The 13,723-nt window shown below is 39.0% G+C and overlaps 1 protein-coding gene across 1 annotated transcript; it reads right to left on the bottom strand.

The window, feature by feature from the left end:
- Positions 1-5,954: 5,954 nt before the first annotated feature.
- On the bottom strand, positions 5,955-7,602 carry LOC133710166 (protein ELC-like). The gene has a single exon (XM_062136172.1). The coding sequence runs from the start codon at positions 7,451-7,453 to the stop codon at positions 6,230-6,232; it is 1,224 nt and encodes a 407-aa protein (XP_061992156.1). The 5' UTR covers positions 7,454-7,602; the 3' UTR covers positions 5,955-6,229.
- Between the last annotated feature and the right edge of the window lie 6,121 nt (positions 7,603-13,723).

Here is a 13,723-nt window from a genome sequence, read left to right as displayed (position 1 = left end):
TTTCAATAGCTTCAGTATTTCCTTAAAGTTGTTGGTTTCTAGCATCTATATAATTCTTTGCTTTGAAAATGTGGATGCATCATTTGATTTCCTTACAATCCTATTCTTCATACTGCATGATTGTGTAAATACATAACACATGACTTTCATGTGTAAGCTACTGAGGGTCAGTACTCATAAAAATGTTCTACTGAAGGTCAATAATTTTAGTTTTTAGCAATACTCATATATTTACATATCACATACGCAGATTAATGACAATGGCAAAGAGGAAGGCTGCTGCAATAAAAGAAGAGGACGCAATGTTAATTTGCTACTATATGTAATATGCTTGCAGCAATGTATCTGTAAGATTTCTTTTTACTCACCTTACTGCATGTCAATAGCTTTAACTAAATGAATACCTTCACTTAGATTTCTCTATCATTTTGTAGTTTGACTGTGGAGCATATATATCCTAAACTATATACAACAAGTTGCAAATAACCAAGGAGTCAGGGATAGAAGAATGTGTTACAAATTGAAAAGGAAATCAAAGAGAGCCACAAGCACATGAGGAAATCTTGCTGGAGAAACTTCTTCACCATGAGAAGAGGTGAAATTCAAAGCAACTTGTATGTTAAAGCAGCAAAGTCAGAGATAAATGATATAGTGTTCAAGTTTCATATTGTAATATGTATAAATAGTATTGGGATGTTTAAATAAATGAGTGGTTTCTAAGAAAAACAAAGATGGAATGTAGAAATATTATTTCTTCATAATGCTACTGACATTCAGCAGTCTTAATTCACATTATCCAAACCACAAGGGCAATTTCGTAATTTACATGTCAATAGAAACAATTCAAAAACGGAAGGAATCTGACCGCAAGGTATAATACCTTGCACATGGGACTTGCACAGTAGCGCATGGGAATTCACAAAAACAGGCCTGCACATGGTAAAATTGTTAGAGAATATGTATCTTGTGGTAATTTGCTAAAAAAAAAAACCTCTCACTAGCCCTGTATACATATGTACCTATATAGACACATATTTATATAGGGCCCTTCTATTTAGGGCATCTCCAACTCTTGGGTCCAAAATCCACTCTCATGCCTTGTTTTGTTTATTGAGATCATCCATCTTCAACTCATAATCGATCTAGGATCTATATTTATTTTAATTATTTTATACAATCATTCAGGCCGCTAGAGACAATCCATCTAATGTCAATTAAATTTTTGCTTTCCAACCGCCATAGACGCCACAAATCTTGCAGTGACTACATCGATGGATGCCATAATAGAGATTGGATGACAGTTTGGAAGTGATTGACGAAGTATTTAGCCGAGAAAAATGGCATTTAACCCTAGGACGGTGCTTAGGGTTTTTCGAGCTCTTAGGTTTTCTTTGAGAGAAAAATAGATAAAAGTTTTGTTTCCGAGATGGAAAACAGTAAAAACAGAATTGAAAGTTCAAACAAAAAAAATTTGACAGCGAATGTTTCCAATGCAAATATGTGGGTCTGTTTTAGGTACTGGTTTATATGGTTCCAATGAACCAACATTATATTTCCTAACACCGGCTAACATTCTATTTTGCTGTTTAATCAACCATGCTCCCCTTAAACATACGGTTACTAGACATACATGGAGAGGCACATAATGCTTTTTGCGGGAATCTAATTTTAAAATCCGAGCAAATGTTGCTTGGTACATAACAGACAGACCACAAATGTAAGCGTACACGTACCAAAACTGGTTGAGCAAGTTAGAAAACAAAGGGATGATGACACTGCAGTCCAAACTGGATGCTATATAACCATCTTTCTGCACTAATGAAGCTAAAATTGGAACACAGGAATCGTTACCCAAACAACCAAGACAAGTATATAGTAGTCAAAAATCAACCAAGTACAGAGTTGTTCTATAATTTACCAAGCGGTATATTGAAAAGAAAAATAAGAATAATATCCAAAGTCATGAACAATCACCTAAAGCTTCTGATCAGAGTCGCTTAACAACTATTAAGTAACAGTCGCTTAACAACTAAAACCAAAACCTGACCATGAAGATGAAGAAAATAATACGCCTCACTATTTTCACACAGAATCAGGAATTTAAATTAACCATTCCACAATTAGATGCCTGCATATTCATTTAGTTCAATAAATTGAAATATATACATTAAAACTGACTACTTCACCATTAGGCTAAATAAAATGGCAATTAGGGCAATTTGCAGCTTTACATGGACTCTATTTTAGATAAAATTAACTGTTCTTAGCAGCAAATCCATGAAACCCGGCAGAAAAAACTAATGTACCTTTAGAGTATATTAAGGTTCATTTCAAACCACATTAATAGATTATTTTTGCCAGGAATACTTACACAAAAGATTGAACATACAGAAGATTTAATCTCGATAACGTGATACCAATATTGTAATCTCGAAAACATGTAATCATTTTCAGATACACACTGTTGTCATCTTATTCTATCTACTAAACAGGAAATCCCATCTATAATTTGGTTCCATATTGTAACATATACTAATCTGATTCCCCTACTCTCGTGAACCCTTCTGCTAATTACTGTTCACAGTTTTAGCTCGAAACATATATATGGCCTGCACTCCCTCCTCCCATATACAATTGCAGTTGATAGGCAAAGCAGCACGCAAGAATTAATGAATCAGTGGTCTTCAAATTACATACAACTGCTTATGCAATTAGTGGAGATGATTTACCATACACATCATCTAAGACCGTGCATTGGTTAATCTTACGGATTCAAATCACATAGAACTGCATTTGCAGGCCTTATACATGTTTTGATCATACGTGTAAATGTGTAATTAATCCCTACCGTGCCACCTCTTATTTGTAATGACTTGCAGAAGTGATTATACAGATTATCAAAATATCTTTTACTTTTGTAATCCAGATAAACTTGAAACAAGTGATAAATACAAACCATTGAAATTTACCAATTCATCTGCTCTTGTTCCAAAATTCAGTACCAAGCCAAAATTCTAATCTAAGGTGTTTGGATCGTGAGTCCGTAAATGACTAATAGTCATAACTCATAAATTCTTTAAAGAAAAAAAAAACAGACAGACAAAAGAAGACAGAAAACAAACAAAACCAAATACTTAAAACTTGGTTTAATGACACAGAGTGAAAAAAAAAAAAAAATTTGTCAGATAAGTAATGTAAAGTCATGCAATTTCTGGCAACCATCATGAGCAATTCATAATTTTGCCCAAATTGGGATGTAAAAAGCTTCTCTTCTTTCTTCTGTGAGAAGTATTTTACTGATTCAAAGCTTTAAGAACAGACGAACTAACTCCCTCAGATAGACCAACATTACTTTTTTTTCTTTTTTCAGAAAAGAACTGAAATTTTAATAGGAGAAGAAGCGAAAGTACAATACAGGACAACACGTCCTTATACAAGGTTAACAAAACTCAATGCTAATAGAAACAACAAACTTCAAGATAACAACACTAATTCACTGCTGCTCTGCAATCTAACAATATGGCTGATAGACCAACAATGGTTAAAGACCAAAATAAATAAATAATTCAAAGTTCAAAGGAAAAATTATCCACAACTTTCCACTTAAAAGGTTAAATAAGTTCGGGTTAGGCAACAGAACAAAATCAGAACCTTAGACTCCATGAAATAAATAAATAACAATAAAAACAAGATGTGAATAATAGAACCGTCACTCATTCAAACTGAGATTCTATTTGCTTCAAGGAATGACCAAAAGAAACCAAGACAATACAGAGGAATATGATGTCTAGAAATGTAAACCAGAAACGACCTGCAAATGAGATAACCTCACTGTCGCTGGTGATGGCTGCAGCTGACCACTGGTTGCCACTGGAAGTTGGTGACTGGAGGTTGGGATTGAAGTGAGGGATTCATGGTGAGAGTAAAATGTCAAGATGACGGTGAAGAGTTATCAGGGCCTCAATAGAATAAATTTGTCCTAACTTATGACCTGGATAACTTATTCAAACTGGTAAAGAGCAATTTAAATTGGTCTGGATGACTTTGATCAGTACGAGCTCAAGTAAATGACCAAACACGGCATTTGATGAAAGAAATTCCAATCCGACACTCTACCCAGCCCAAAAAACTAGGATTAAACAGTAACTTCAACGCTGCATCTAAGCAAAAATAACTTCCTAACTCCTGTGTGGAACTGGATAAACCTCTATTCCAAGATCTCCACAGTTCTGCTATTCATACTTGTAGGTAACATTCAAACTGCAAATAGAATAATAAAGAGGAGTTGGAATCCTGATAGAAAATGCCTTACAGAAGTACAGCAATACAGAGAGAAAATACACAAACTGCAGTCACCAGAAAAACTATCAGTCACCTTGCAAACTTTGAAAGAACAATTTTTATCAGTTTCTCCTCTACACCACCTAGAATGTGCTGAAGCTGAAGCTCCAAGAGTAACAACTGACATCATTCAATTAATAGCAATGAAAGCAGTATGTTAATATGTATATTCACCCAAGCCACTATGGCCTATGCTTTATCTTGAACAACTAGATACTCCAATGCCTTGGCCCGAATTTCATCTACATTCTCACTAGTAAAGGTCAATTTTGCCCCATTGGCACCTCAACTCAATTGACTACCTCCATCAACACCTTTAGCAACTTACTATAGGACAAGTCTACAATATCTCCACCATCTTTAATTGAATTAGGAATATGTATTGTGGATAACAAAACACAATCCTAGCTCAAAGAAAGGCCATTCCTATACCTAACCGTAACTCCATAACCTCCTGGCTGATACCATTATCACCCATTGTTGCCATAATTGAGAGATATCAATCTTTCACTGCCGATATCATAAAACTCTCATCTTATAATGAACAAGTTTCACTAATTTCAACCTGACAACTGTCTCAATGCTTTCGTAAATGCGAAGAAACGGACCTAATTGTGTTGTATGAAAATCATTTAGTCCATGGATTTTCCAACACCTAATAATGCCATCATGAGAGGAGGAAGAATTGATAAAAGAAGCAAATTCCAGACAAACTAACTTCTAATTTCAACTAGTCCATGGATCTACTCATCCAAACCATTTAGTAGCAGAACAACATTACCGAATTCAATTACTCCAAGTTCAGTCATCGAGCAACAGAGGAGCAGACCCAATCTCCTCATTGATTATAATATTTATGACAGGAGAATACAAATACATACTTTTGGCCTTCACTTGTAGCACAGAAAGAACCACTAGAAAGAAGAAACTCGGTTCATTAAATTTCCTTCAACAGAAGTTTTCATCTCATTGGCTTTAACAAGAATGGTATTTGTATATCAGAATACAAACAAAACAAAAAAATTCAGCTTCCTATTATAGTTAAACTATGGACAACAACAAAAACAAAAACAAAAAACAAAAAAGAACAAGAAAAAAAAAAGGAGAAAAGAAGTTGATAACATAGAAGTGTATAAAAGAACTCATTAACGTACTTTCAGGCCAGACTCATTACACACTATACCAAACCTAGTTAACCATTACCTAGGGTCCAACACTCAAGCACCTGGTCTAACAGCAATTAAAACAACCATCGACAATCAAGACTTGTGCAGAAACAATTCACATATAAACTCTACGGTCCATTCTGCTAATAAGTAACTGATTGTATACCACTACATATTACCTAAAGTTGGTCATATTTAAGGATTGACCACAAACAAAAGTTCTTCCAAATCATGATATAGTTGTATTCAGGCAGGCTCTAAGGAATTAGAAACCGACATTCATCTCTTAACTATCCGACATTCATCTCTTAACTATCACTTTTTGTTATAATAATCCACATGGAAGGACTGATTCCATATCTAATAACAAAGTTTTCAGAAACTAAATGCTTTCATTATTGATACGGGGAAAGCCAGGAAGATGAAAACACTAGAGTGATATAAAAATTGACGAAAAATGACTAATCTGATATTGATATATAAATCCGGAACAAAATTGAGCGTTGACAGAGTATTATTGAACAGAACTCATCATTTTACCCAATGGAGAAAACGAGAAAGTACAGACTAGTATTAAAAATAAAATAAACATAAAAGAACAAGAAAAGATTGACATATTTTCACAAGAATCTAATCTGAATCTATACATACCCCATTTCTATTGCAGCACAAATATGCGGCCAGCCCGTCCAACAACACCAACACCGAAAACAATGACTATCCTATGATGCAACATAATGTGAGAGCCTAGCGGCCATGTTAGCAACTTGTGATTGCATCTGCACGGCCCTGACCTTGGCTGCCGTAGCCCGGTGAAAGAATTGCTCCCTTGACAGCAACCTGACGGTCCTCAAGTACTGATCAAATGGAATAGCCCCATCCTGCACAGCCTTATCCAACGAATACACAACATCTTCTATAGCCAAATCAGAGGCTGTACACTCCAACATCTGCTTCGAAAGAGCATCCACACACTGCAAAGCATCGTCCACATCCACACCGCCATCCTTGGTCTTGCCCTCGTTCTCTCTCAGCCATCCCTCCAGAACATCAGAATTCATCAGAACCATCTGCAATTGCTGCTCCAGACCCTCCTTCTCGTCCAGCATCTCCTTCAAGCCTTTCCCGAGCTGCTCTGATCGCTGCCGGAGCGCCACCTGCGCATTGAAAAGGCCGTCCATTTCGGCCTCCCTCATCTTCCTCAACCCGGCCATGTCCCCGTGCACGATCTCCACAAGCTTATTGATGGCATTCCGCTTGTACACATCCGTCGGATCATCGGTCTGAACCCGAGAGAACGACGCGCCGCTGCCGTACGGCGACGGCGGGTACGTCCTGGTCGGCGGAATCACCGGCCGAGCATAGCTTCCGGAAGAAGAATAACTCGAATTCGACAGACTCGGCGACAGATGATGGCTCGGGTTAGGGTTAGGGTTCGGATTCGGAGGCGGATTGGGCCGGCGCTGGGAGGAGTAGAGCGGCGGGTCACGGCCAAAGTAGTCGCTGAGCTGGCGAGCGAGGTCGAGGAGATTGGAGCTGGGGTAGACCCAGTTCTGGAGATAAGGGATGGAGACTATGCCGGAGGGGTCGACATAGGGATGAGGGCGCTTGATGATCATGTCGCGGGTGGGGTTGACGTAGACGCAGGGAGCGTAGCGAGGGTAGGTGTCGATGAGCCAGATGACGACGGGGATGTTGTAGGTGACGCCCTGGTAGGTCATCGGGACGGTGCCGTCGACCTGAAGGAGGTTGACGGTGCGGCCGTTGTTGTGGGTGAACGTCGCCGTTTTGGGCTCGAGGGAAGGGTAGGAGGAGATGAGGGCGAGGAGGTGCTGCCGGATGTGCCATTTGATGTCTTCGGCGTAGGGGAGGGCGGAGGGGCCGCGCTGCGAGAGCACGCTGTTCAGGAACGTCGCCGTCTGTTGCTCCGATTGCGGGGATGCCATCGGATTCGGATTCGGATTCGGATTCGGGTGGGATTGATTTTGTTGGCGGTGAGTTTTGGAGAGATGGGGGAACGCGGAGTTGATTGCTTCCTGGAAAAGAAGAGAGGGTATCTCGCGTTGCTTTTGACTTTGGAGGACTACTAGAAACTTGAAACAGTCTCAATATATGGTGGAAAAGCATAGGTGAAAAGCACGCCCCACACCGATCACAATCGTTTTACACTATACATATCAAATTCTACTGTGTATTACTGTATTAATATTCCGATACATCAAATAAACTAGATTTGATACTGTATTAATATTCCGATACATCAAATAAACTAGATTTGATATAGAGCTGGATTGATTTTATGCATTAGTAGACAAATTTGGTTTAATCTCAAATTACTCCATTTTTGTATTGAGCTAGTCTACATCTGTAACAAGCTATCGGTACATTAATGTACCATTTACAACCTCTTGTTTTAGATGTTAAACTTTTTATTATAGTATATTAGTGAGTTTGATGTGTCATGTGATGCAATTATCTTATTACTTACGAAATCGCCCTGTTAATGTATTAATGAGTTGGATCACCCATGTGAGTGACACACGCCTAAATTATAAGGTGATAGGGAATGACTTCCTCCAAAACTGACCCTTAGGTAAACATAGGCCTAGGACTTTTGACCTAAAAACCCGCATAACCGGCCCGAACCAGACCTAAATTGGCGGTTCAGTGTGGTTCTTGTAATAAAAATATAGGCTGTCTCATGAAAACCGAACCGAAATACAATCCCCGTTCGGTCCGGTTCCCATATTTTCAAAACGGAGAAACCCCGCAGAACCATTATTACGGTCATATTCTCCACTTGTCATCATATGATTGGCTTAGAGTTAACGACTAAAACCTAAAATTCGCGCAGCCTCCCACAGTTCCACTTCCTCTTCTTCCTTAGTTCCTTCTTCTCGACCTCATCCCCGATTTCACCCCAATTCGAAAACCCCATTCCTTCACGGCTTCACCCCAATTCAAAAACTCCAATCCCAAACCCCAACTCAATACTCCAAAGTCCAAACAATCTAATTCAATTCAATTTGAAAACCCCCAAATCCCCAAATTTGACAACCAATTTGAAACTCATTCCAGTCCAAAGTAATGGCCTCTGAAGCTGAAGGCTCTGATTCAGGAACTCAATCCAGTCACTCGACTAATTCAGTAGCTGGCAATGAGCTTGTGGCTGATCTACAAAGTGGAGATGATGAACAGAATCAACAAAGTGCAGAAACTCAAACACCATCACCATTTCCAACAACTCGAGCTTCGAAAACTAAAGGGAAGAAAAAGTTTGAGCCTGCAAAGAACACGAAGAGAAAGAGGGATAAGAAGGCCAAGAAGGAGAGGTTCGAAGTGTGGGAGCATTTCACCAAATTCGACAAGCCCTTACTGGAGGTTGTGGATGGACAGGAGACTGTAGTCGGCACTAAAAAGCGAGCTCAGTGTAAGTACTGCCCCACTCATTTAGCTTGTGATTCTAGGGAAAATGGGACTAGTTCCCTTAGGAAGCATATTGAGCTAGTTTACAAAGGGTACCTGGGTAGAAATAACCTAGAAGAGAGTCAACAAATATTAACCAGTGATGTGTTTGATCAGAAATGCTCTTTAGTTTCAAGGCAGTGGTCAGAAGATGCATTTCTAGATGCTGCATGTGTTATGATTGTGTTGGATGAACTGCCTTTCAGTTCAATTGAAAGGCCGGGATTTCTTTTCTTTTTTTTTGTTCAGTAGCTGTACCAAGGTGGAATGTACCTTGTAAGAGAGTTGTTGTGAAGAATTTTTTGCTCATATATGATGCCAAAAAGGAGATATTGAAGGGGGAATTGAGGCCACATTCTGTCTGTTTGACAACAGACACATGGACCTCATGTCAAACATTAACTATATGGTTATAACAACACATTTCATAGATGCTGCCTGGCATATGCACAAAAGAGTTCTGAATTTTTGTGTAATACCTAACCACAGTGGGAATAGGATAGGAAAGATTTTGGAAACTTGGTTGGTTGAATGAAATTTGGATAGGGTATTGATTATATCGGTGGACAATGCATCAGCAAACAAGGTAGCCATACAGTACCTTAGAAACAAAATGAGTGGATGGCCTAGGAAACCTTTGTCTGATGGTAGGTTTATGCATGTTAGATGCTTGGCTCACATTGTCAACATAATTGTGAGGGCTAGACTGCATATAATGGAGAGGTCAGTGGCTAGCATTAGAAATGTTGTTGGGTATGTGAGGAGCAGTGGACAAAGACTTGATGCATTTAAGCTATGCGTTGAGAAAGAGAAGATACCGTGTAAGAAAGTATGTGTGTTAGATGTGCCTACAAGGTGGAACTCCACCTTTATTATGCTGGACACTGCTCTTGAGTTAAAGAAGGCTTTCGATAGAATGGCAGATGAGGAAGATGCTAGATACAGAAGCTATTTGGATGAGGATGAAGAGCTTGATAATGAAAATGTAGAGCTGAGACTCAAGTTAGGCCAAGGCAGGCTAGGAAGAGGGTAGGGCCCCCTATTCAGGCTGATTGGGATAAAGCATGTGTTTTTGTGAAGTTTCTGATGGTTTTCTATGATGTCACAGCTGAAGAATTTGATTATGTGTGTGAAACAATGCTTTACACGAGAAGTGAAGAGATTAAGAGGAGATCAGATGATGTGAAACAGCTTGTGCTGACTTGTGTGATCTGTATGCAACTTCTAATAGTGATCAGATTGCAGCAAAGAGAAAAAGAAGTGTGGGAGAAGGCCCTAGCAGCAGACCAATACCAAGTGTCTCAACAAGAGGGTTAAGCGTAAAGAGGGCTGCTATGCTAGACTTGTGGAACAAGTAGCTTGAAGGTGAGGCAGTGGTGGTTGGAGGAGAGGTTGATAGATACTTGCTTGATTCTATAGGGAAGCCTCAAGATAATGAAAATTGGAAGCTTTTGGATTGGTGGAAGGTTAATGGTTCAAAGTACCCTAACTTGCAAGCTGTGGCAAAAGATGTTTTAGCAATCCAAGTTTCAACAGTAGCTAGTGAGAGTAGTTTCAGCACAGGGAAGAGAGTAATTGATCCAAACCGGAGTTCATTAACTCCTAGAACTGTTGATGTTACGTCCCAAATCTCAAGTTGCCGGTTTACTAGTTATTTGGACGGTAAATGACATTTATTTTCACTTTTTACTTTGTTCCGATACTTTTAGTGGGCCAAAAAGTTGACATTTTGTTTGGATAAGTTTTTGAGAAAATTTTCTTCATAAAAGTTTTAGAGAACGTTAAACCGAATCTGTGGACATGTGGTACGCTTAAATCGGAGTTAGTAGGCCAAAATACTAAAATTATTGTTCCTGATAATTTTTCTATAAAAATGGCGAGTTACTGCGGTAAGTTTCCATTTCGAAAACTTACCCGAGCTTCTCTCTCTCCCCGACCTAATCACCTTCTTCCGGCCATATCTATATGTACTCCGTCTGGTGACGGATTTTGACGCCACATGTACCTTTGGAAAGCTCTCTTCCTCCTTTTCAATTCTATGGTGGTTTGGTGACTTGGTTTAGACCGTGGAAGGTGCAGCAAGGAGAAGAAGGTCACTGCAGCGCCGTTTCTTTGGGTTTTGGTCGGAACTCGAGTTTCCGGCCACCCCTGGTGGCGATTCTTATTGGGTTTTTGAGCTCTTGGATCATACAACCATCTCTCAAAGTCTCTTGGTCTAATTTGAAGTGTGGAGCACGAATCGAAGGATTGAAGATCAAGGGTTTCAAATTTCCCCTCTTTGCTTCGGGCTAAATTCTGGCCAATCAAGGTAATTCTGACTTTGTTGTGGTTATGAAAGTTGTTGGGCTTGATGAGATCGATGAAGATTTTGACATAGGTGTTGATACCCGATTCGAGAGTTGGTCGGCGGCACGAGGGCCTGTTGGTGGCACCTGGGGGCGCGTGAGGGCCGATTCTGGCTTCCCAAATTTGTAATTGCATTCCTTGTAACTTGTGGAGCATGTTGATATGTGTTTTGTGAAAATTGAAGAAGGTTTAATAATGATTTCGGATTGAGATATATGATTTTGGTGGAAATTGGAGGAAGTTTGATATCGATTGGGAATTTACGAAGTTTCGATTGTTTATTTCCAGAAATTCGACCATTTGATTTCTCTCGTTTCTATTCTAGAATGCTAGAATTGATGAAACAACATTGTTGGTGAAGTTTGGAACTTGTAGTTTTTGGAGGGTCAAAGATAACGAGTTTTCAGTTTCATTTTAAATTCGTATTTAATTTAACTTGTGAATAGTTATTTACGAAATGAAATTGTGTATAGGGCGACATGCCGAGCTACTACTCGACGAAGAAACCTGTATACGTGGTCGCCTAAATAGTACTCTGAGTGGACTTTTGTTTTAAATAATGATGCATGCGTTTGTTTATTGAATTAATGCTTTATTTAATTATCATATTATTATGTCGAGCATATTATTTAGTTTTGGAATATTTATTGGGAATATTGATTGGATTTTTCCATCATGATTTTCGAATGAGAGTTTTCTATGCTCGAACTTGGATTTACGATTTATAATGTTTTTCGATGAATTATTTTCCGAGGTGGTTTCCAGAATTAAATATATTTTGATTCGTCGATTTGAGATTTCTGAAAGATTTTCAAAATGGAATTTCGATGGAATTGCATTTCTTGTTTATTTATCAACTTTCAGTTTTGGCATTGGGAATGCCTTAGCGATGATTTCGGACTTGGTTTTGTTTCTGATTTATGATTTATAATTTGATCTCGCTTATTTGTTATTGATTTGAGATTATTTTGACGTGTGGGACACGTCGTTGATTTTATGGAATTATCAAAGATTTACCGAGTATGGTTGGGAATCGTACTCGTGCTTTCTATTGCGAGATTTTAGGGAAGCTTTATGGATTTATTGGTTTTCGAATGTTGTCTTTAACCATACTTGGGTTGCTTTATTTTTAGTTGTCCTCCTCACGTGAGTTGCAGTCGAGGCTCCTCCTCACTTACTTTGTGTTTGTGGGTCGAAGTTGAGGATACAGCATGGGATGCTCAAGAGCCTAGGAGGCTCTGACCCGAGCCTGTGAGGCTCCTTCATTGTATGGTGATATTGTCTTCCCCATATCATTCTGTTACTTAACTAGTGGGACTAGTCCTATCTTGTTTAACCCGCAGGGCTGGTCTTATTTTCTTGAGTATCGGATTTTCATTCTGTTTACTTGGTTGTTTGTGACTAGCGGGGCTAGTTGGATTTTCATGAGCTGAACATCTTTCGGATTATTTTCCTAAATATTTTATCAACGTTTGCATGCATCAAGGTTTTAAAGGATGAACATGTGTGAAAGTATTAAAGCTTGCTTTATTTAAATCATCTTGTTTATTTGTTTTTGTCCACTCACGCTGACGTGTTTTTCAACCACTTTCCCCTAGGCCCTTCGGTTTAAATGCCTAGTTTGCAGGCTAGATTAGTTGAGGTCGGGCGTACATGGAGTTGAGGCATAGTCGACAGTACAGCTTCCGAATATTCATTTTATTTCTGTTTTCCTGGATTACTTTTCGTATTAGTATTGCTGTGATAACCTATTGGATTAATATTGTTAAGTTGAGACATGTATAATGTGGAATGGAAGATGTTGTGATTTGGGGAGCAGGGTGGCTCTAGGAGTTGAGGATGGTATTTGATATTAGAAGTATAAATGTATTTCTGCAGGTTTTGGGTACTCCACTTTTGGAGAAAATTCTGCCAAATTTTTGGTAGAAGTTCTTCTAAGGTGGGCCCCGCGAGGCCTCTTCGGGTTTCAGGGTGAAATCTGGGGCAGGTCCTGTTAGTTGAAGCCCTAATCTGCCTCCAAAATTGGCTCAAATCTGATGCAATAATAGGGTTAGAATATATTCCAACCATTGAGGAAATGGGGTGGTTCGAGAATGTTGAAAAGGGTATGTAACAGAGTAGCTTGTAACTTGCTCACTTGCATTTTTTACTTTTTAGTCTTATAACTGTTATTGCATAGCTTGTTTTTGCAACTTTAAGCCTTTAATAATGTGAACTGTTCTTTGTTTCTATGGACTTGCTCAGAACAAGCAGAAGAAGAGTGAAAGAGATTGGAGAAGGCCAATGCAGCAGTAGAAGTTGAAGAAACTCATGGCACTCAACAAAGCCGAAAGGTTGCAAAGTCTTCCAAACTTTCAAAGAGTAGTGATGCATCAAAATCTTCCAAATCAGTGACAAAGGGTGGG

The sequence above is a fragment of the Rosa rugosa genome, chromosome 5 (genome assembly GCF_958449725.1).
Source record: "Rosa rugosa chromosome 5, drRosRugo1.1, whole genome shotgun sequence".
Classification (NCBI taxonomy): Eukaryota; Viridiplantae; Streptophyta; class Magnoliopsida; order Rosales; family Rosaceae; genus Rosa; species Rosa rugosa.
The sequence above is the reverse complement of the archived record's forward strand: the minus strand, read 5'-3'. Positions and strand labels throughout refer to the sequence as shown.

Bases quoted from the DNA above. Each gene is read 5' to 3' on its own strand.
- LOC133710166 (XM_062136172.1), bottom strand. From the start codon at position 7,453: ATGGCATCCCCGCAATCGGAGCAACAGACGGCGACGTTCCTGAACAGC.